Source organism: Tachyglossus aculeatus, chromosome 5 (genome assembly GCF_015852505.1).
Source record: "Tachyglossus aculeatus isolate mTacAcu1 chromosome 5, mTacAcu1.pri, whole genome shotgun sequence".
Classification (NCBI taxonomy): domain Eukaryota; kingdom Metazoa; phylum Chordata; class Mammalia; order Monotremata; family Tachyglossidae; genus Tachyglossus; species Tachyglossus aculeatus.
In genome coordinates this window covers 48,698,934-48,722,747 of record NC_052070.1, presented here as the reverse complement: position 1 = coordinate 48,722,747, position 23,814 = coordinate 48,698,934, and the positions used below count along the sequence as shown (strand labels likewise).

Here is a 23,814-nt window from a genome sequence, read left to right as displayed (position 1 = left end):
ACAGCACCTGTATATATGTATTTATTACTCTATTTATTTATTTATTTTATTTGTATATATTTATTCTATTTATTTTATTTGGTTAATATGTTTTGCTTTGTTGTCTGTCTCCCCCTCCTAGACTGTGAGCCCACTGTTGGGTAGGGACCGTCTCTATATGTTGCCAACTTGTACTTCCCAAGCGCTTAGTACAGTGCTCTGCACACAGTAAGCGCTCAATAAATACAATTGAATGAATGAATGAAGTGGTAGAACTGGGATTAGAACATAGGTCCTTCCTACTTCCAGGCCCAGGCTCTAGCCATTCGGCCACGCTGCTTCTCTGCATTCATTCCAGGGCAGGTGAATTGAAGCAAGGTTTTTACAAAACCCATAGCCATTGCAAACTGTGGCTTACAGATTTGACAACTAGTTTTAGATCGGTCAAATCAATCAGTGATATTTATTGAACATTTACTCTGTGCAGAGAACATTGTATTAAGCGCTTGGGAGACTATAACACAACAGAATTAGTGGCTACGTTCCCTGTTCATGACAAGTTTACAGTCTAGAGGGAGAGAGTGGTCGCAAGCATTTGCATTCTCTCCATGCTGGGTGGGGAAAACTATTCTAGACTGTGAGCCCACTGTTGGGTAGGGACTGTCTCTATATGTTGCCAACTTGGACTTCCCAAGCGCTTAGTACAGTGCTCTGCACACAGTATGCGCTCAATAAATACGATTGAATGAATGAATGAATGCAGTGGCAACCCCTTGTTATTTATTTCCTTTCTACCTTGCCCATTCACCCTGACGAAAAGGAAAAAAGGAGCAAGACCAATCAATTGCTAGCATTAAGTGCCCAGGCGCTAGGTTCTGCAATAATAAATAATAATAATGGCATTTATTAAGCACTTACTATGTGCAAAGCACTGTTCTAAGTGCTGGGGAAGTTACAAGGTGATCAGGTTGTCCCACGGGGGTCTCACAGTCTTAATCCCCATTTTACAGATGAGGTAACTGAGGCCCAGAGAAGTTAAGTGACTTGCCCAAGGCCACACAGCTGACAATTGGTGGAGCCGGGATTTGAACCCATGACCTCTGACTCCAAAGCCCGTGCTCTTTCCACTGAGCCATGCTGCTTATAATAATAATAATAATTATTATTATTATAATGGTTCTTGTTAAGTGCTTACTATGTGCCAAGCACTGTACTAAGCACTGGGGTAGATAGAAGCAAATTGGGTTGGACACAGTCCCTATCCCACGTGGGGCTCACAGTCTTAATCCCCACTTAGCAGATGAGGTAACTGAGGCACAGAGAAGTAAGTGACTTGCCCAAGGCCACTCAGCAGACAAGTGGCTGAGCCGGGATTAGAACCCACGACCTTCTGACTGCCAAGCCCATGCTCTATCCACTATGCCATGCTTGTTTATTACTCTATTTATTACTCTATTTATTTATTTATTTATTTATTTTGCTTGTACATTTCTATCCTACTTATTTTATTTTGTTGGTATGTTTGGTTCTGTTCTCTGTCTCCCCCTTTTAGACTGTGAGCCCACTGTTGGGTAGGGACTGTCTCTATGTGATGCCAATTTGTACTTCCCAAGCGCTTAGTACAGTGCTCTGCACATAGTAAGCGCTCAATAAATACGATTGATTGATTGATTGATTGTTTGGGACCTGGCGGTCTTCAGCTGTCACCTTCAGTGATAAAAACCAGGGTAGCCTCAACTTGGTTTAAGAAGCCCCCAGAGCACCTGGAAAATGTTTAGGGAACATACTCTGCCCTTCCACAATGGGTGTTCTTACTACAAGTTTTAGATATAAAGTGACTTCAAGATTAGGAAATGATCTTCTAAACAATGTGCATTCATCTGGAGAGAATACAACAACAAGTCGGAAGAAACAGCTGTAGGTATGTGCAAGGCACTCGTAGTACGACTTTTCTGTCATTTGGGGTTTATCCAAAATGCAGCATCCTTAGATATACGCAAACTGAAGTTCTTTTTCAACTCAGTCGACCGATTGATGATATTTCCTGAGCAGCTACACTCAGGGCAGGGCACAATAATAAGCGTTTGGGAGAGTACGACAGAGTTGGCAGGTGCTCACAACGAGCACTCTGTCGAGCAATCGAGTAGACTGACTGACTCTGGGCACTTCCCTGCACGATCACCAACGAAGCCCCAGGTGAGTGCGACGGTTGGGGGCCGGAGCAGGTAAGCGGCCTCCCTGCGGGCCTCTACCGGTGTTTATTTGTGCAGATTTATTACTCTATTCATTTTATTAATGATGTGTACTTAGTTACAATTCTGTTTATTCTGATGGTATTGACACCTGTCTACTTTCCATCCCCCCCATCTTACCTCCTTCCCTTCCCCACAGCACCTGTATATATGTATGTACAGATTTAGTACTCTATTTATTTATTTTACTCGTACATATCTATTTATTTTATTTTGTTAGTATGTTTGGTTTTGTTCTCTGTCCCCCCCCTTTTAGACTGTGAGCCCACTGTTGGGTAGGGACTGTCTCTATACGTTGCCAACTTGGACTTCCCAAGCGCTTAGTACAGTGCTCTGCACACAGTAAGCGCTCAATAAATACGACTGATTGATTGATCGATTTCCTTTACCAATGAACTGCTTTGCCTGTATGACTCAACTTTCATTAGTCTGCCAAAAGTGACTGAAGCGTGAAAAAATATAACAAAAGTATCCAAAGCTTGTGTTTACATGTACTGCACCTTATTAACCCACTTCTCTGTGCTTCAGTTTCCTCAGGTGGGGATACCTATTCTCCCTCTGGCAGACTTTGAGCACCGTATGGGACAGGGTCAGTGTCCGACCCAAATGACTCCCACCTAACCCCGGTGCTTAGAACAGCGTCTGACACATAGTGGGCACTTCACAAATACCATAAAAAAAATAAAGCAACTTGGAAGCCAGGACGCCTTGGTTCACTCGGGAAATTTCACAGAACCCTACTACGGAAAGAATCCTGCTGGCTGAGTGTCCATTTTTATTTATATACTCAAATTCATTCCTGCCCTTTGGCAGCAATTGGATAAACCACAGAGTCCTTCATTTTCAAAGAGGGAAAAGCACAACATAAGGTAAAGCAACTTGCCAAAGAAAACCCGGCAAGTCGGTAGTGGGACTGCGTACTGACGCCATACCTGACCGCCTGTCGGGCTTCACCGCACAGTGCCGCCTTTTCCTTTGGCACTCACCTGATCATCAGCAATTGCTTTAGCAAAACGGGCACAATCTAGCTGCAGGTAAATGTCAGTCAGTTGGTCCAACAGCTTCTTTGGTTCAAACCCATATTTCTCCGGGTTTTCCACTTTTAGGTCACGGCACTTGGGGCCACACAGTTGCTGAAGGTTAAAGTTCAGCATAGCAGCCAATCGTGGTCCAAGTTCCTGGAGAATCAAAAGGAAACGAGGGAACCGTTGAGGCTGGGAGTCAAAAAGACTCAACCCTGCCTTCCCCGAGCAGGACATCTGGGCTGCAAACAAAGCGGGTCACTTGTGCGAGTCATCCTCCCATCCGGCTCTTCCCCTCTCTCCCACCTTCACAACAACAGTTGGCTCACTTCTACTCTACGGAGGGACAACGGGCTGAGCAGATGCCTCTCAGGGGATCTTGTTCTGCCACAGGCAATTACGCTACCTGTTGATATTCCCGACAAACAGACTCTCAGCTGATGAAGAAGCTTGTCACGGGCAAAACGCGGGGATTTCTGAAAGCTTTGGCATCTATTCAGTCCCAGAACCTGGGCTTGTTACCTGTTAAGGTAGCAAGTTAGGGTTACTTTGAAACCCTGTTCTTGGGAGCTAATGTACGCAGAAGTAAGGCAACCAGAGCCAACTTCAAGGCAATTTACCTCCTTAAAAATGGCCACTTTCCTCTGAAAGCAGAAGGGATGAATTACATTTATATTAATTTTGCTTAATACGTGGCAATGAATCCATTAGCCTAAATACGAACAGGCAATCTGATGCTTTTCACAGGAAGTAATCGTAGAAGCCTGTCAGACAGGCTGAGCAGAGGTACACTTCCTTTCCTTTGTCTTGTTCTCAACCTGAGAGAACGTGAGTGTTTGAAATTCAGTTCTCCAAGAACATACAACTGAGACTTTTAGGTTCTTCTGAGAAAAACCTAAACTACCCTTACAGGAAGTGCGAGTACACGTCGGCTGTGGAGGAAAGGCACCGATCGGGCAAAGACACAGTCTACTCACGGGTCTGAGGAAAGGCTTCTGGACTTGCTTAGTGAGGATATGAAACATATCCACGGTTTCTGTAGCCAAGGCGAGATATGAGCGAGACACCCGTTCATCCTGAGCCAGCTGAGACTGCCGAGCCTGCTGCTGGTCCTAAGAAACAGGCACAAGAGCTGTTTAACACCAAGGCCAGAACTGCCCATTTGTTAGTCACAGTGAACCGAACACACTCCCATAAGTGCAGTAAAAGGACACCACTCTGAAGAGCGGCGCCCCAACTCAGCCAAAAAAAACCTCGGAAATCTGAAAGAACATCCAAAGGAGTACATTACGGACTTGATTTCGGTTTCCAAGCTATTCCCAAGACATTCCTAAAAGGAGGCTAAGGGAGTCACCATCTGAATGACATAAATGATGATGATTCATATGTATATATGTTTGTACATATTTATTACTCTATTTATTTTACTTGTGCATATCTATTCTCTCTGTTTTATTTTGGTAGTATGTTTGGTTTTGTTCTCTGTCTCCCCCTTTTAGACTGTGAGCCCACTGTTGGGCAGGGACTGTCTCTATATGTTGCCAATTTGTACTTCCCAAGCGCTTAGTACAGTGCTCTGCACACAGTAAGCGCTCAATAAATACGATTGATGATGATGATGATGATGATAAAGCAGTGTGGCTTAGAGAGTGGATAGAGCACAGGCAGGGAGTCAGAACGTCACGGGTTCTAATCCCGACTCCACCACATGTCCGCTGTGTGACCTTGGGCAAACCACTTCACTTCTCTAGGCCTCAGTTACTTCACCTGTAGAATGGGGATTAAAGACTGTGAGCCCCACAGGGCACAACCAGATTACCTTGTATCTACCCCAGTGTTTAGAACAGTGCTTGGCACATAGTAGGTGCTTAACAAGTACCATCGTTATTACAAAGCACTCCAGCCCAAGCAGCGTGGCCTTGTGGAAAGAGCCCGGGCTTGAGAGGCAGAGGATCTGGGTTCTAAACCCGACTCCGCACTTAAATGCTGTGTGGTCTTGGTAAAGTCACTTCACTTCCATGTGTCTCCGTTTCCTCAACTGTAAAATGGGGTTTCAATACTTGTTCTCCCTCCATCCTAGACTGTGAGCCCCATGTGGGACTGGGACTGTGTCCAACCTAATTAACTTCCATCTACCCCAGTGGTTAGACGCAAAGTAGGCACTTAAATATTAAAAAATAAATAAATACATAAACACGTAAATAAATTTGTTGGTTATTCTCCATTTTGGGGGAATTATCCCAGATAAGACAGCCATCTCTCTCTGAAATGACCTGGGATACTCTAATCAATCATATTTATTGAGCACGTACTGTGAGCAGAGCGCCGTACTAAACACTTGGAGAGTACAATATAACAGAGTTGGTAGGCTCGTTCCCCACTCACAATAAGCTTACAACGTAGCCGGCCGAGTTTACAGGCTAGAGTCTCCAATTTGGCAAAATAACTGCGGTGTCACATGACCTTTTTCTGATTGATATACTCTCCAAGCTCTTACAGGAGGTAAATCTCTTCAAATTAAAACTTGTACAGGATTTCCAGCTTACTGGTTCATTAACCAAGCTTATAAACGGTGCGCTCCTGGAGGACGATGATCCTGAGTCCTGCTTCTGTTTACCCTCCCAAGTGCTCAGAACGGGGCTTCACGCTCAAAAGGCACTCGGATACAGCTGACGATGTTATCCTTGTGAAAGACGGTAAGGCTCTGCCAACAAAGCTTCTAATGAAACTTAACAAAATGCAGTCCTATTCTATTATTATCCGACTGCGAAGGCTAAGGTCGATAATTGGGTTCCTCTTTTTAATAGCTTCCACAGTACCTTGAGTACTTACGGCTACTGCAATAAGTGCTTTCGAAATTTCTAGACTGGCTACAGGCATCGAATTTCTAGCCAAGATATGCAGTCTTGGAGCTTATATTTTCCAGCTCCTTTTCCAAGTTTCAATCAATACACTCGGAAAATAAAAGCTCTTCTCCAAAGCAGCTTTTCAAAACGGAACAAAGCAGGGAAACTTTTCAGGGTACGCACTGAAAGGTTTCTGAGCCTTAGCCACGTCAGTTTCCTGCAACAGATCTGAAAAATTTCTTGCGCCAAACTCGACCACCCCACAGCTCTCCCCAGGCTGACACGGTTTGACGTCACCAAGGACCAGGCGGCCAGAGGACGAGGCCACCACCCTTGCCACCACGAGAAGCTCTTGTGCTCTTTGCCCAAAGTCAAATCTGCGACAAAGGCTACAGGGTCTCGTGAACCCATATCCTCACCCGGGGCAACAGGTCCCACTGTTCCTTGTTTTTCATTTCTTCTTGGACTTCATGGATCCGCTTCAGGGATTCCAGGCTCTCATCCAGCAAAAACGTGGTGTCGTTTATCAGCATATTGATGTAGCGAACAAATTGCTTCCCAGAACTGGAAAAGCAATGAAGGTGCATTGATTTTTACATACAGGCCCAGGGCAAGAGCAGTCTTGCTGCGGAAAAGTTTGAGCCACTCTCTGGACTGCGATAACTCTCCCTCCAACCCTGCCAATCACCACACAGTTATTACGGTACCAATCATGTAGATCGGGGACTTCTAAACCTTTCTCTGATGCTCTTTACCCCAAATTCCTTAATGAACAGGATGGTCGAGATCACAGATGAGTTACATTATTCTGGCGGGGTGCTCTCCCAATTTCTGAGAGACACTTCAAGTTTGGTGCTTTACAGTTCAAGTTACGTGATGGTGGGGTCCCCAGGAGCCAGGGCAACCACAAAAGAAGAGATCCCAGATGCAAGCACACATCGACGGAAGGCAGGAGAAATCAATAGCATTACGCCTAGCAGAGGGAGCAAGCCTGTCAGCAGGACAGCACGACTGGTTCAAAGAGTTAATCGTCATTGGACGTTCCATGCTTTAAGGAGACTCCGGCTGCTAAAGACCAACGGCTGGAAGGATAAAAATCAGGCCTCTCTGGAGCCGTTGAAAAATTGGATGCATTCAGAGTTCAGCATTTTGAGATGCCTCTTTTTAAGCTCAAATTTAGACCGAGGGAGGAGTCACCAGAGACAGAATTTAAACATTCGTAGGAAATCTGGGGATAAACCACGCAGACCAAGGCATACGTGGTTTAAGATGGAAACAAAAGAGGCCGTATTAAAAGTTAGAGCTCCAATTCCTCCAGCCCTTTCCTGCTCTGCAGGGAGGGATTCCAGCTCCACTGCAGGTACACTGAACTTTTCGTAGCTCAATTCTGTGGTCTAATTTAGGACTTCAACGGCTAAGGACCACCACCAAATAAAGAGGACTACACCTCTGTCACCACACTGCAGTCGAGAGCACATTTCCCGGCTCTCGACTCACGTACCTCCCACAAAGGCATTTCATCTGAGATCCTGCCCAACCTGAGCCCTAGCATTAGTCTTTCCAACCTCATTGCACAGTTTGAATTTTGCCACCATCAGATTCACATTTAGCCATAACAGCCAAAAGATCCACAACATCCATCTTCTAGACTGTGAGCCCGCTGTTGGGTAGGGACTGCCTCTATATGTTGCCAACTTGTACTTCCCAAGAGCTTAGTACAGTGCTCTGCACACAGTAAGCGCTCAATAAATACGACTGAATGAATGAAAGACAGAATACAGGGACTAAACATCCAGAGGGAGAAAAAAACAATCCCGCTAAAGGAGCTTGGTTGGGAAAGCTTCCAAGAAGCTGCTGTAGTCCCCGATGCTTCGATGATGGCAAACTGTGATGCCAGTGTCTGACACTCACTTGAATTCTTCCATAAAGGTGCCGTGGTGGGCTATGTTCTGCCAGAGGCTTTTGAAAATAGTGCTAATGTGATAGCGGATTGTGAATTTGTCGTAGAACTCGCTGGTGGCTCCGGTATGCTCAACATCTGTAGAGGAAATGGAACAGTGCGGTCAAAAATAATCTGTACCTTTTTTCCCCTTCTCATCACGATGGCTTCCCTGGTGGACCCTGAGGCCCAATTATATAGCTGGGTGGGAAAAGTCTGTAAAAATCACAAACCTGCTAAAATTGCCCCCAAATCAAGCTCTGTGTTGGCAGAGAAATTGCCTGTTTATTTATGCTCCCAAGCCAGATGCTCTGTATATGAAACATTTCAGGAGGCAGCCCTGGAAAGTGACATACATGACCAGGTGAAAGGGGGAGGAGGAGGAAAGGGAAACCAAACCGCCGCTTAGTGTTTGGGTTCACCCAAGAGACCGCCAACAGTAACAATTCTGGCTAATTCTGTCCTATTTTAGGGAATCCCAGTTGATGATGATTTAGCCCTTGACTTTAGCATTGTGGAAAAAAAAAAACAAAAACAGAGGAACTTTCTTGAGGTCTGCCCTCCTGCAAAGGATGAATAAAGAGAAGGGAGGGTGTCTGCTGTAACTTCCCCACCACCTGAGGCTTCTGCTAAATGCCAGAAGCCACAGGAGAAGCAGCTAAGCACTGCTGGTCTGCATTTCTGAAGTCCTATGTGGCTTTGGGGGCACCCAGGACAACTCTGAGGATTCATATCAGACTCAGGATAATCCTTAGTGAGCCATCCCCAACTGCAGCCGGGAGAGGAGATGACAAACTGGGGCAATTCTGGGGTCCCTCTGGGCTGACTGGGCCTGGACAAAATTAGGGTCCTTCCAGGCCCACCAAGGACATTTAGGAGTTATCCCTCTCTTCTTATCTGCAAATTTCTAAGAATTGGGAGCAGCGTGGCCTAGATCCAAACGCCCAGGGCCAGCTACAGGTAGTCAAGTGCATATCCTAAGCTCGACTACCTTTTCTGCCACACAGCAGAAGGAAAGGGTGATGGGGGGTTAGAGGCAGAAGCGCAATGTTTCAGGACCTTTCCCCATACTGTTGTTCCCTGACATAATGAATTTCACACTGCCAGGGGGATTAGTATCAACTATAAATGAACACGAAACTAATTTACCCAAATGAGACCACTTCATGGTTCGGAATTGGTTTTTCTAATTTGTTGGCCTTTTTTCCTTCTCAGAAAACCCCCGAATACATCTGCTTTGCGCTGAGAGAAAACGCAGGGGCAATTTCAGAGCAAAAGACAAGCTCTTTTTTCTGGCCAGGGAGGGAAGAGGCTGCAGGACATGGAAAGCCTAGGGGTGAACTGATTAGATGGTGATTAACACCTTTCCTCTGGGGATCTGAAAGTACTTTATGTACATTAAGTCAGCTTCCCCAGCCTTATGAGGCAAGAGTCATCGTACTCAATAAATGTGAGAACTCAACTCTGGCAAGTTTAAGTGACTAGTACAAGGTGATAGGGAAAGGCAGTGGCAAAACCGACAAGAGAACCGACTATTGCTTCTCCTTCCTTTCTAATGCTTCATAGTCCGGAGAGCCGCGTTCTGCTTAGAGTGGGGCCTCAAACATTGACCACCTCTAAATTCCAGCTCCTTGCTCATCATAAATCACACAGTACAGCTCTACCCGGGTCACACGTGCCGAACCCAGGGAGTCAGGACTGGCCCCGGGTCCCAGACCCCGCTGATCGGATGGGGTTAGGTCCAGATGTCCCCTGACCAGGGGCTGCGGTGCCACACTGGGATCCTGCCACATCAGGGCAACGGTGCCCGGGGGGTGGGATTCTGAATCTAAGCAGCCCTCAGAGCAAGTCTGTATACGGCAGCACCCCGTAGAACTGAATTCCCCTCCACTTCCATTATGCTCCAGGCTCATATCCTTTCTTGTCTGGCACTCAAAGGCCAGGGTGCAGAGCTGCCTTCATACCAGGTAGGACTGAAGAGAACTACTTTACCTTCTGGCCCATTCACAGCTCTATCTTACTCCATAATAAAACAATGCCAGAGAAAAGGCATGGCTTAATGGAAAGAACACAACCTGGAGTCAGAGGGACTCTCACTTCTCTGCTACGGGACCCTGGGCAAGTCAGTTAACTTCTCCGGGCTTCAGGTACCTCTTCGGTAAAATGAGGATTAAGGCTGAATCCCATGCGGGACAGGAGATTGCGTCCAACCTGATTATCCTGTACCTGCCCCGGCGCTTAGTACCGTACCTGGCACATAGTAAGCGCTTAAATACCGTTTTTTTAAAAATCATTTCCGACCCTTATGAACAGAAACAGTTCACAAGAAAGGGGTTCTTGAGATGTGCATATGTAAACTTTGCTCATTACACTTATATTAATTGCTTCCTATGCTGCTAAGAGCCACAGAGTCTACCCGACACGGGCTTCGAGAGGGATGCAAACAATACGGCCGAACCCCGGGTCCCAACAGAACCCTAACTCACAATCACCTACCTGTATAAAACTTCATCAGAGAGGGAACTAGCAACTTAGTGGAGAGTGGGTGGTTCTCAATCATTTCAAAGAACTTCTGTGTTCGAGGCTGGACGGCAGGATTGGTCATGAACATGACCTCCACCAACTTGGCCACCAGATACGGATTTCGGATATAGTTCTGGTTGCACAGCATCACAACAAGGAACATCACAATGTCCTGAGTGCAGGGCTCGTAGAGCACCTGAGGAGAATATCTGAACAGAAAAGACAAGCAGCAAACACAGTGGTGGCAGTAATTGTAACAGTAATGTTTAAGGTGCTTACTGAGTGCAGAGTGTCTACTAAGAGCTGGGGAAGAGTACATGAGTGGGAATTAGACACGGACCTGGCCCCGTCTGTTGGTGAAGACACAGCTACTCGGGCCAGACAGATTTAGCCTCTGTTGGTACTGATCAAAGCGGCAGGCACATCAACACCAACTCCCAATTTTGGGGACTGAAACCACGCTAGGATTCAATCAAGAAGCCACCACGAGCTCTCCTCAACCTCGGACAACTCTTATTTTGATGGAAATGTACTTGGGTTAGAAGTTTCTTTCTGGCTAATTCCACCAAACACCAAAAAAGGCCTGAGAGCCCAGGCTGGGTCCTTATCCCGGCTCTGCTACCAGTGCTCTGCACACAGTAAGCGCTCAATAAATACGACAACGAATGAATGAAAGTTACTTAATGGCCCCGTGCCTCAGTTTCACCATCTGTATAACAGGAATTTAATGTCTGTTCTCCCTCTCTTCTAGACCGTGAGCCCCGTGTGGGAAAGGGAATAGGTTTGCTCTGATTAACTTGTATTAACCAAAGGGCTTAGTACAGTGCCGGGCCCGTAGCAAGCATTTTAAAAATATTATAATTAACTGATTTAAGGCTGCCGCTGGCCTGCTGAGGGTCCCCCGTGCATGAAATCCATTAACACGCAGAACGAGCTGAGCCAAGCCAGCCTCTTCCCAAGTATTTTTCTCATTTTACAGATGGAGAAATTGTGACACGTAGAGAGCTGGTAAATTGCCCCAAGTCAGAAAGACAGAATTAGATGACAAAAATTTCTGGCTGCCAGTCATACGTTCAGTCTGTACCTCCCCCGCCAACTCTCTCTCATCCATCAATTCAGCTCAATTTTCACTGAATACATTCTTATTAAACTTGCTTGCCCTTAGAGCTGTAACTCAAATTGGCTTAGAACCAGGCATTGATTTATTTCCAGGCCTGAGACAGCGGTCATTTAGGCATAGAAAATTTCAAGTACGAAAGACAGCAAACCAAGGGCGCAATACTGTTCATTTAATCATATATACATTGTACCTGGATCCCAGGCTTAATGCTGCTAGGAAAACACTGTAATGTAGAGCAAAATTGATTTTACTTACTGTACAATAAAAAATAGAAATTCAGCAACATCTTCTACATAAAACTCAGGCAGTGCTGCGAACACCTTCGGGACATCTGGATTTAAAGGCAGCGTTATACTGGGAAGAAGAAAAGGAAAGGGAAGCATGCTTATGGAATCCATGGTCAGTGGTGGCCTATGGGAAACTATCATGAGTTAGAAAACATCATTTTACTGAACTGATTTAGTGTGTAGTCAGCTGAGATTGCCCAGCCATGTTTTACATTTTTACCCAAAGGCTTGTGTCTCTCTCCCCACCATCTCAGGCACCGGGTGACTTCAAATGGGCATAAATCATGTCTACCAACTCAGTGCTCTGCACACGGTAAAACTCTCAATAAATATCACGGGTTGATTCAACTCTAGTATTTCATTAGTACTTCGAGACCAGATTTAGCTGGTCATACAGGACCTCCGAAAGCAGTGTGAATACAAAGCTTCCAGCTAGAGCCCACCAATATCCTCTGTTTTACCTACACTCTGAACCAAACGGACATTCTCTCCATTTGTCCCAAATCTGTAAGTGACCACAATATCCTTTTATCATATTTCATAAATGACAAATAAGTCTGATTCCCTAGCTTTCCCCATGATAGCGAAAGGAATGTAAAAATGCTTTGAAAATGTCACTTAAAAAAAAAAAACTGCATGATTATGGTGTTTGTTCTTCTTGACAAGCACCAGGCTAAGGACTGGGGTAGATACACTACAATCAGATCACACTCCTACTCCACGCTGGGCTCACAGTTGATGGCGGAGGGAGAACAGGTATTTAATCCCCGCTTTATGGGTGAGGAAAGGGAGGCACAGAGAAGCTAAGTGACTTGCCCAAGGTCACACAGCTGGCAAGAAGTGGAGGTGGGATTAGAGCTCAGGCCCACTGACTCCCAGTCCCAAGACTTTCCACTGGATCATGCTGCTTCAACTGTCAATTCTTCCACTACACAAGGATAACCTTGTGTTAAAATTGGTGTTATAGCACTCTCTAGTCTGTAAGCTCATTGTGGGCAGGGAACATGTCTACTAACTCTGTTAAGTCTACTAACACTCTCCCCCAAGTGCTTACTACAGGGCTTTGCGCACAGTAAACGTTCGATAAATACCACCGATAGGTAGATAGTACTCCCACCTTAAATGATGCCAAGGCCCAAGGGCAAGCCACTTTTTCTGACACTGCACTGTCCTTACTGTACCTAGAAACGTCTGTTGCTGGCAGAACGTTTCCCAGTTCCTCAATAGCATTCTATCCCTTCTCCGGTTGTGATCCACCCATCACAAAATCCCACTTGTAATCTTGTAATAATAATAATAATAACAACAATAATAATGATGATGATGGCATTTGTTAAGCACTTACTATGTGCCAAGCATTGTTCTAAGCGCTCAGGTTGTCCCATGTGGGGCTCACATTCTTAATCCCCATTTTCAGATGAGGTAACTGAGGCCCAGAGAAGTTAAATGACTTGCCCAAAGCCACACAGCTGACAAGTGGCGGAGCCGGGATTAGAACCCATGACCTCTGACTCCCGAGCCCAGGATCTTTCCACTTCTAAGAGGGTCACAATAAGGTTTCAGAGGATGATAAAGCCCGTTTCAGCTCTAGGAGTGCATTAGACAAGGAGTTCACATTTAAACTTCAAAACACTCCATCAGTTTAAAATGAAGAACCCACTCACTTGGGGTAGGCAGGGTCGAGGATGCGGAGCAGCAGCTGGATGACCATGCCGTAAAAATTCAGACACCTTCTGAGGAAGCTCTCATCTAGCAAGCCAGCATCAGCGCAGGCTTTGCATCGCACCAATTTCTGGAGATGGAAAAGAAGTCCCAAGACCAAAGGTCGGTTAACGTCTAAGCACGTAACACAAGTTGAATAAAAATAATAGCGACGATGATAATTGCGGTATTTGTTTAGCGCTTATGTGCCAGGCGCTGTACAAAATGTTGGGGTGGTGACAAGCAAATAAGGTTGGACACAGTCCCCGCCCCACGTGGGGCTCACGGTCTTAATCCTCATTTTACTGGAGAGGGAACTGAGGTACAGAGAAGTTAGATAACTTTCCCAAGGTCATACAGCAGACCAGGATTAAAGCCCGGGTCCTTCAGACTCCTAGGGCCCATGGTCTACCCATTATGCCACTCTGCTTGAGTCAACAAAAATCCACACTGCTTTTCCAAATCTCTCTATCGGGTCTAAAAATGCGCCATAACATACAAAGGTTACTCTACGTGGGGAAGGAGTCAATTAGGGCTAACTGTCATATCAAGTTAAAGAGAACTGTAGTTTCCTTTCTAAGACTGCTGTTTTATGATCAACAGCTTTTCCCCTCGCACCAGTCCGCTGACTTACAGGATGCCTGGTTCTAGAAAACTTGTGTTTCAGGTCGAAATATTATAGGAAGAAACCAATCTCCTCTTAGGAACACTGTTTTAAATGGGGGATTCATTCCTGAATCAAGGTCCGATACCCTATTTTTACCCAAATTACCCAGAACTGAACGATACATTATAGATAAGTAGTCTAGCTTCGCTAATGCATTTATAATCAAAGACGTTCCACAACAGCATAGCCTCTCTAGCCTGTATGCTCCTTGTGGGCAGGACATATGCCTACCAACTAACTCTGTTATACTGCTCGCTCTGAAGTGCTTTCCGCAGTGCTCTGCACCAATTAAGTGCTCAATAAATACCACTGATTGGTTGATGGCTGACATTTACTTCACTGGAAGTAAAATGGATCTATTCATTTTCCCTGGTAACTCCACCCGGCAATCAGTTGACAACCTATGGGCTTCTCCCACTCCTTCCTCCCTTCCCTTTCGAAATTTTCCCACGCCATCTTCCCCCCACCACTGTGGCTCCTAAGATGTTTCCCCTTCTTTCCCATGACTCCCACGCTTCTTTCCTTCCACCGGCCGCACTCCCGGCGGTAGGGCCAGAGAGGCGGCTGGTGACAGGTGAGCTGAAATAGAGAGGATGTTGAGAAACGTGTTACTCATCTGAATTCCCAAAATCATACGTCTAGGACTGCCTGCATTCGGGATGTGTGTACAATATAAGTACACATCCTATCACCTTGCCTCACCTTACCTTACTTCCCTGATTTCCTAGAACCCAGACCACTCACTTCGCTCCTCTAACACCAATCTACTCGCTGTACCTCGAGCTCATCTATCTCACCACCAACCTCTTGCCCACATCTTGACTCTGGCCTGGAATGCCCTCCCTCTACATAGCGAACAGACTATCATTCTCCCCACTTTCAGAGCCTTATCAAAGGCATGTCTCCAAGAGGCCTTCCCCGACTAGGCCAGCATTTCCTCTTTTCCAACTCCTTTATGCGTGGCTCTTGCAGTTGAATTTGCTCCCTTTACTCACCCGTCCCTCAGCCTCATAGCATTTACGTACATATCCATGAATGGCATATGAAATTTATCTAGATTAATGTCTGTCTCCCCCTCTAGAATGTAAGCTCATTACCGGCAGGGTACGTTTCCACCAACTACGTTATACTGTACTCTCCCAAGCGTTTAGTACAGTTCTCTGCACCCAGTAAGTGCTCAATATATATGAGGAATATGTATATTCCTACACTTACATGTGCTTATGTGTATAGCTTATACATATGTATCACTCACCCAGCACCTTAATATCTCATCATTTTATCTTTGTATGTTACTTTATCTAGACCCACAGTAGTGATGTACTACAAGATAGTCTCAACTGAGAGATGAGGAAACTTGGGTGGAAAAAGTATACGTGATTTTCCCATGATTATGGAACAACTCTGTCATATCCAGGACTAAAACAAACGCCTTGCTCCTAATTCCCCCTCTATCAAGAAGGAAACAATGCTCTCCTGGCTGAGAGGAAAATTTATGTACAGTCACTAAGAATGCTGCCAAGCCCTGATGTCAACTTGCTATACTTTAAATGTGCAGTATTGGTTTTAGATTGCTATTTAGATACGTGGAATGGATAAGCAAGTTTCTTAAACCCAAACGACCCAAAACACTATTACGTGGATTAGCAGAGGGTGAGTGTGGGAAAGCGAAACAAAACAAAAAAGCCACTCATTTCTGCCTCTTTCCTCAATCCCAATCAGTGCGGGTGCAAGCACACAAACACACACACAAAGAGAGAGAGATTTGGGTCTGTCAGTAACAGCCACAGAGTAATTCTCCATTGTCATAATTAGTCCAAACCTTAAGTTGAGTTTTACAGCGCTTCAGCATTTCTCGATGTCTAGTTGCCAGAGGGGAATCTTTCCATTGGCTCTCATTATTTTTCAGATCCTCCACAGTTCTGAAAATCATGGAAAACCACGAACAGTTAGGGGGAAGTGGATATCTGTGCTCATTTTTTCATCTTGATTTGAACTACCAAGGAAATAAATCAATTAGGAAAGGAACACAGCAGAGAGAGCTCATTTTCTTAAGGTGGGAGCTAAGGGGGCAGAGAATCAGCAATGCAAGTGAACTTGTACCTTAGTTATTATGGGGGGATGGGACGCAGTGCTCTGCACACAGTAAGCACTCAATAAATACAACTGATTGATTGATTGATTGATTAGACTAAGACTGTCATTTTTACCAGCTGACAAAAAGCACCAGGTCACCACTTCAAGTTCCATCAGAAATGTTTCGTTCCTAAAAATCCTTGTTGACATTAAACCATCAGGTAGAGACAAAGGTTTTTGTTTTGGGTTTGTTTGTTTTTTAAAAAAAGACCTCCAATAATTCTGAAAAGGTATCGCTAACAGACTCATAATCAGGGATAATGGTTGTTTTCCATTTACTCTGATGAGAGGCAAAAACCTCGGAGCTCAGAAATTTTCAGGTTATAAAATGAGAATCCAATTTTAAAAAACAGGACAATTCATTCAATCCTATTTACTGAGTGCTTACTCTGTGCAGAGTACTAATAAAAATAATGATGATAATACTTAAGTGCTTACTATGTGCCAAACATTAAGTGATGGGGTAGATACAAGATAATCAGGTCCCACACAGGGCTCACATTCTAAGTTGGAGGGAGCGCAGATACTGAATCCCCCATTTTGCAGATGAGGGAACTGAGGCAGAGAGAAGTGAGGTGACTTGCTCAAGGTCACACATCAGGTAAGTGGCAGAGGTGGGATTAGAACCCAGGTCCTCTGTCTCCCAAGCCCATGCTCTTTCCACTAGGCCATGCTCCCTCCTTCCTACACTATCACATCATCATCTGATGTTCGCCAACCAGTTTATTGAACAAGGGGAAGAGCTAATTGCTTCAATTTAAAGGGAAATTAATAGGAATTTTTAATGATCAGATGAAGGTTGATCTGACCATTAGATCACTAGATCAGAGGCTGTCATTCTCCATTTGAGAAGCAGCGTGGCTCAGTGGAAGGAGCACAGGCTTGGGAGCCAGGTCACGGGTTCTAATGCTGGGTCCACCACTTAGCTGTGTAACTTTGGGCAAGTCACTTGACTTCTCTGGGCCTCAGTTACCTCATCTGTAAAATGGGGATGAAGACTGTGAGCCCCATGTGGGACAACCTGATCACCTTGTATCACCCCCCACAGCACTAAGAACGGGGCTTTGCACAAAGTAAGCGCTTAACAAATACCAATATTATTATTATTATTTGAGAGCCTCTCACACAATTAGTTACAGTCTTTAGGAAAGGTAAAAATCACCTAATTCTCACGGGCCTGGTTGGACACTGGACCATGACAAAGCTTTGCACTTCAGAAACATTTAAATTATTTCCCCAGAAACATTAACCAAGCAGCGTGGCTCAGTGGAAAGAGCCCGGGCTTTGGAGTCAGAGGTCATGGGTTCAAATTCCAGCTCCGCCACTTGTCAGCTGTGTGACTTTGGGCAAGTCACTTCACTTCTCTGGGCCTCAGTTGCCTCATCTGTAAAATGGGGATTAAGACTGTGAGCCCTACGTGGGACAAGCTGTTCACCTTGTAACCTCCCCAGCGCTTAGAACAGTGTTTGGAACATAGTAAGTGCTTAATAAATGCTATTAAAAAAAAAAAGTGCACGATTGGAGTTGGAGTAGGGCATTCAAATAGACAACCTGCCCCATCCCTGCCCAAAATAACATAGAGGTGTTTTCCAGACCAAGGCAATGAACTCCAGAACTCAGTGTACCCAAAATTGGGGGCCATCCACTGAAAACTGAAATCAGGGGGCCAACGAGTGCAAAGTAACACGAATACCACCTCCATCTGTTGTTATGATTCCAGTGATAATCCTGGAATTGTATTTAGGTGCACACACTCCCGACCATAAGACAAACATGAGATAACTGCAATACAAATCTAACCTGTTGAGCTCCCTGATGGCTCGGAGTCTACGTATGTAGCGACGACAGCTGGGGAGGATAGAGAGATGGTGGGCGTGCAGGGTGAGGAAGAAACATTCGGTAGGGAATTTCGGCTCAGAAAATGGAGACTGATCTCCATCTATATTTAAAAAAAAAAATAAAAAATAGCGGAGCATGAACAGACTACAAATAGCTGGGTGAACTGAATCACAGACAGAAGTCTTTTATGCCACTGTACCCTTCAGTGATGTTTCCGTAATACGCTTTATAATGCACTACATAATGGCAACTCACAGAGAGCTTAGACAAGAAGTAGGCTCCAAAATAAAAACTCAGTAACTCGGCTCTAAGCATAGTCCCCAACGGGGAAGTTAAATGTGATTTTCAGAAAATAACCAGAGATTCGCCCTTTAGTTTATTAATTTCCTAAGGGTAGGTAACATTCTGCTTTTTCATTGCAGCAGAGCGAACCATCATATGACCGCAGCCTCTCTTGCGTGTTCTTGCCCTCCACACCCTGCAGCCAAATAAACTACCTTCCCTCCCCACCCCGGCCGTTCCCCTACACCTGGCACGCTCTGGACGCAGCCAAGCTGACTTCCATCCGCACCATCCAGATCCCATCACATCCTACTTTCCACCACCCTGGCAGAGACGGAAGAAACTCCTGCAGCCCAAGGCATCGTAAAATCCCAGGAAAATCAGTGACTGCAGTAGCCATTTCTGTGGACTCTGAAGCACGGGAAGCCTGAAATTCTGCTCTTCTAGCCACCGTTCCCTACTGACTTTTGTTTTTAATTTGTTCATATCTCGTATCAATCCACGGCATTTATTGACCGCTTTCTATCTGCAGAGCACTGTGCTAAGCACTTGGGAGAATGACAGAATCAGCAGATACGTTCACTGTCCTTAATGCTGTTTAAATGTTTACCATCTCATCGCTCCCAGTGCTTCTGTCTCATTCATTCGTTCGATCGTATTTACTGAGTGCTTACTGTGTGCAGAGCACTGTACTAAGCTCTTGGAAAGGATAATTCGGCAACAAATAGAGACAGTCTCCAGTCCTCTCTCTCCCCTACCTATAATCATAGATTGGGAACCACTCGGGACCGTGCCTCATTCCCATCTCTGTTGTCTTTCTCGGTGCTTAGTACACTACTCTACCCAGAGTAAGTGCTTAATAAATACTATTACTATAGTATTATAGTACTATAGCAGTACTATAGTATAAATAAATACTATAAATACTATTACTAATATTATCACTTCTTTTGTATTCTCCCAGGCTCTAAATACCTCTAATTGGTTGAATGACCCATGAGTTGATTTTAAAGAAAACGTTACTAGATCAAATAAAAATACCAAGGCACCACCACAACCAGAATAAGACCATCCGAGACAAAATTCCCACATGCCGAAACCCCAGACTCACAGAGTTCAGTCACCCAACTAGTCACATCCTCCATAGTTGCTTTCACTCGCGTCTCATCGGTTGGAAGGATAATACGACACCTTGGGTGGAATATATAGGTGGGGTCGACTGTCTCTAGTTTGATTTTTGTGCTTAGCTGCTGCAACACCCACAGAAAGTTTAGCATAAACCCATCTGTGGATACCAAGCGATCATCTGTCTGTGAAACAATAAGATAAATCAAACCTATTGATTAGGGTAGAATCTTTGGGAAGGAAGAGGATTTCTACATTCTGCATTAATAATCTGTGAAAAAAAAAAGAATCAGTCTGAATTGCAGATAATACATAACCCCCAGGACATCAACTATTCCATCATGCGGGGAAAAAAAGCTTGCTAAAATACTCTTCTTGCATTTGGTCTACATCTAGCCTACAGCACTCTTCACACCTTCAAACTTCACCACTTACACCTTTTTGTGGTCAAGAGAGCAATGCACCTCTGGAGATGTTCCTCAACAGTGGTTCTTTTGAATATTCATTTATTCAATTAATAGAAGTTACGGGGAGGTCCACTTTACCTAGACCAATTTCCCAGACCCTGTTAATCCTGTTTCACCGTTCTGCAAGGAATGCCCCACTTTGCCCCCCTTACCTGCATCTGTGCTTTCTTCATATTGCCATTGACAATAGCCGCCATATAACTGAGGGCTGCCTCGCGCGTTTCTCCGTTCAGCAAAATACTATGCAGAATCTTGAAAAGCTCTTGCTGAAATGTAGAGAGAGAGTTTTTGGTACGGGGCAGAAGACTGGACTTGCCTTTAAGAACTGATGGCCCACACCCCAAAAAAGAAGATAACCACAAAATGTTTGTGATACATACAGTCAACTGTTCCGCAGCGACTCAGTTTTGAGTGAATACCACTAACTTCTACTACAAATAATACTGCGGCTACTGCTGCTGCTACTCCTGTTGCTACTCCTTCTGTGGCTTTGCAAGCTATGAGCCCCATGAAGGACAAGGACCACGTCAGACCTGACTAACTTGTATCTACTCCAGCACTTAGAAGAGTGCTTCACGTAATAAGTGCTTAAATACCACAATTATGTCTATTAATCCAGGGTGAACTACGGCCATCTCACTCTGGGATATCCCAAGAGGTAAAGGAAGTAGTGAGGGGATTTTCTCTTAACTGAATAGAACTAGCCAAAGAGGATTTTGCCTGTGAAAGATGCCTTTCGAGGGTACATTAAAAAAAAAAAATTCACTATTCACAGTCTTCTCAAGATTACTCTGACGTGTAGTTTATATGGATGAGGTTCGTCCTTGGTTTGTGTGGAAAATGATACTTTATGACTGCTGAATCCCTTCTAACTATTCCTCACCGCAATTCAAGTAAACAATTCAGAGATGATAAGTTACCTGTATATACTTTCAGATTCGTTACCCTTTGGGTTCCCTCTCAGAGTACCTACCCTTGCCGACTCCAGATAATGCTGTAGTGACTGGCTAACCACACGAGTGTTTTCCAGGGTAATGGCGGGTCCTGAGAAATACTTTTCAACGACCTTGGTCTGGAACGAGGAAGGCGATGTTTAAATTTAGCAGCTAACGCGAGGGGGTAGAAGTAGAAGATGACAAATGGCACCGTACTTACATCATCTTCAGCAAAGACAGAAAGACTAAAGAAAGGCCCAAGATAAGAGAGTTTCTGCAGTTCTCGCCCTGAGCCTGGGCTTAAGGATTTAGGCAACCACAAAGGCAGGGACACAACCTACAGAAGAGAAGAGAGAGAAAGTGAGAATAGGTCAACTGAGCTGTCAAATTCAGAGAATCCTATTTTAGTTCCTACTGCCTCCTCACCATCCCAACTGGGTCAAGCTTCAGCCTCCACCACAGTTGGTGAAACGTGGCTTTTTAACACAAGCCACCTGTGCTGAGCCTCCCTCCAATGCTTTCTCTTCTCTATCAGGGGCAGCCAGCCCGCCATGTACGCATCAGTGGGCCTTCTTTCGATTGTCAAGTCAAATGTTCAAAACTGAGCTACTCTCATGTAATCAAGTGATTTGAAAAATTTTATTACACAGCAGCTGCTTCCTATTAATGTCACATATCCCAAAAAGCACAGATGGAAGTATACAATTTCATTCCATGCAGTGGTTGTACTTTACGACAGCTTCGCCCTCAGAGTCCTCTAACACTATTATTCAGTTTTCATGAAACCAATCACAGTGGGTTATGGGGAAAAAGTTGTCCAATAATGTTATTTTGGAAAAGTTGCAAAAACCCGACGGCTTTGGGTTTATTTAAAAATACAATTCCACCCAGAAAAAAAACCCAACCAAAAACACCCAAGACTCACCAAACTGCACATGGGGTGAGTTTTCCCAAACTTGATTTCACAGAGTTCACCTAATGCCTATTGTGAAAATGAGAGATACATTTAATATAAACATTTTGCAGGCCAAAAAAATACACTTTACCTCTGTTTATAAAAGGAGCAATACAGAGAAACATTAAGCACTATCTGGTCACAAATGAAAAGAACTCTATGTTTTAGATGAATATATAAACATACAGTACAGTGCTCTGCACATAGGACTTACTAAATGCTATACTGCTACTACTACTCTCTCTCAATGTATAGACACACTGTGTGTGTGTATACACACAAATATATAATTAGCTGTCCTCTGAATTCCTCTAAGTGTATCTGAAATACTGGGCAGAACAGTTTTGCTGGGAGTATTAATTCCCTGCTAAAAAACATTTATTACAGTAGTTTCCATTTGTTCAAAACTCCCACTTTGAAATAGTGCAGGAAATGACATACTAATAGGGGACGATGTATAAAGAAACTTTGGGAGTCACTTAAAACATGAAGTTACATCTTAGAGATATGACCTTTAGGTAGAAACAGTGCATTTTAACTAAATCTTCCTCCTTCAGAGGAAGGGGAGTGACTTGCCCAAGGTCACACAGCAGACAAGTGACAAAGCTGGGATAAGAACCTATGACCTTCTGACTCCCACGACCATACTCTATTCACTATGCTATAATAATAATAATACTAATAATAATGGCATTTATTAAGCGCGTACTATGTGCAAAGCACTGTTCTAAGCGCTGGGGAGGTTGCAAGGTGATCAGGTTGTCCCACGTGGGGCTCACAGTCTTAATCCCCATTTTACAGATGAGGGAACTGAGGCACAGAGAAGTGAAGTGACTTGCCCAAAGTCACACAGCTGACAATTGGGGTTGGCAGGGAGACAGATGAGATTGAGATACAGTAAGTAGGTTGGCAATTGAGGAGCAAGGCATGTGGGCTGCTGTGGGTTGTGGTACGAAAGCAGTAAAGTAAGGTAAGAGAGGGTAAGGTGACTGAATGTTTTAAAGCTGATGGTAAGGAGTTTCTGACTGATGTGGAGGTGGATGGGCAATCACTGGAGGTTTTTGAGAAATGGGGAAATATGGACCGGGAATTTTTTGTAGAAAAATGATCCAAGCAGCAGAATGAAGTGTGGACTGGAGTGGGGAAAGACAGGAGACAGGGAGGTCAGTACGGAGTTTGATGCACCAATCAAAGCAGGTGAGGATAAGTGCTTGGATTAACACGGTAGCAGCTTGAATGGAGAGGAAAGGGCAGATTTTAGCAATGTTGTAAAGGCAGAACCAGCAAGACTTGCTAACGGACTGAATATAGAGGTTGAATGAGTGAGATGAGTCGAGGATAATGCCAAGGTTATGGGATAGGGAGGATGGTGGTGCTGTCTAGAGTGACAGGAAAGTCACGGGGAAGGCAGGATTTGGGTGAGCACATAAGGAGTTCTGCTTTGGACATCTTAAGTGTGAAGCATTGGCAGAACATCCAAGTAAGGATGTCCTGAAGATGGAGGAAATGTGAGACTGCAGTGAAGGAGAGAGATCAGGGCTGGAGATGTAGATCTGGGAATCATCTGCACAGAGATGGTAGTTGAAGCCAAGGAGGTGGATGAGTTCTCCAAGAGAGTGGGTGTAGATGGAGAATAGAAGGGGGCCCAGAACTGAACTGTGAAGGATTCCCAGAGTTAGGGGGTGAGAGGCATAGGAGAAGCTCATGAAAGAGATGAGAACAGTGCTCAGCGCTTAGAA

General features: G+C 44.6%; 1 protein-coding gene across 2 annotated transcripts in view; it reads right to left on the bottom strand.

The window, feature by feature from the left end:
* The window catches only part of UBE4B (ubiquitination factor E4B), a 129,655-nt gene that overhangs the window by 16,923 nt on the left and 88,918 nt on the right, over positions 1-23,814 (bottom strand). For both annotated transcript variants that reach the window (XM_038746349.1, XM_038746348.1), the window contains 14 exons: positions 22,046-22,102; positions 21,341-21,457; positions 21,159-21,257; positions 20,338-20,451; positions 19,705-19,903; positions 18,273-18,411; positions 16,159-16,258; positions 13,633-13,760; positions 11,937-12,035; positions 10,535-10,770; positions 8,011-8,137; positions 6,519-6,663; positions 4,231-4,365; positions 3,218-3,409 (listed from right to left, as the gene is read on the bottom strand). In XM_038746349.1, coding sequence (XP_038602277.1) covers positions 3,218-3,409; positions 4,231-4,365; positions 6,519-6,663; positions 8,011-8,137; positions 10,535-10,770; positions 11,937-12,035; positions 13,633-13,760; positions 16,159-16,258; positions 18,273-18,411; positions 19,705-19,903; positions 20,338-20,451; positions 21,159-21,257; positions 21,341-21,457; positions 22,046-22,102 — 1,887 coding nt within the window. The remainder of the gene's footprint in view (positions 1-3,217; positions 3,410-4,230; positions 4,366-6,518; positions 6,664-8,010; positions 8,138-10,534; positions 10,771-11,936; positions 12,036-13,632; positions 13,761-16,158; positions 16,259-18,272; positions 18,412-19,704; positions 19,904-20,337; positions 20,452-21,158; positions 21,258-21,340; positions 21,458-22,045; positions 22,103-23,814) is intronic.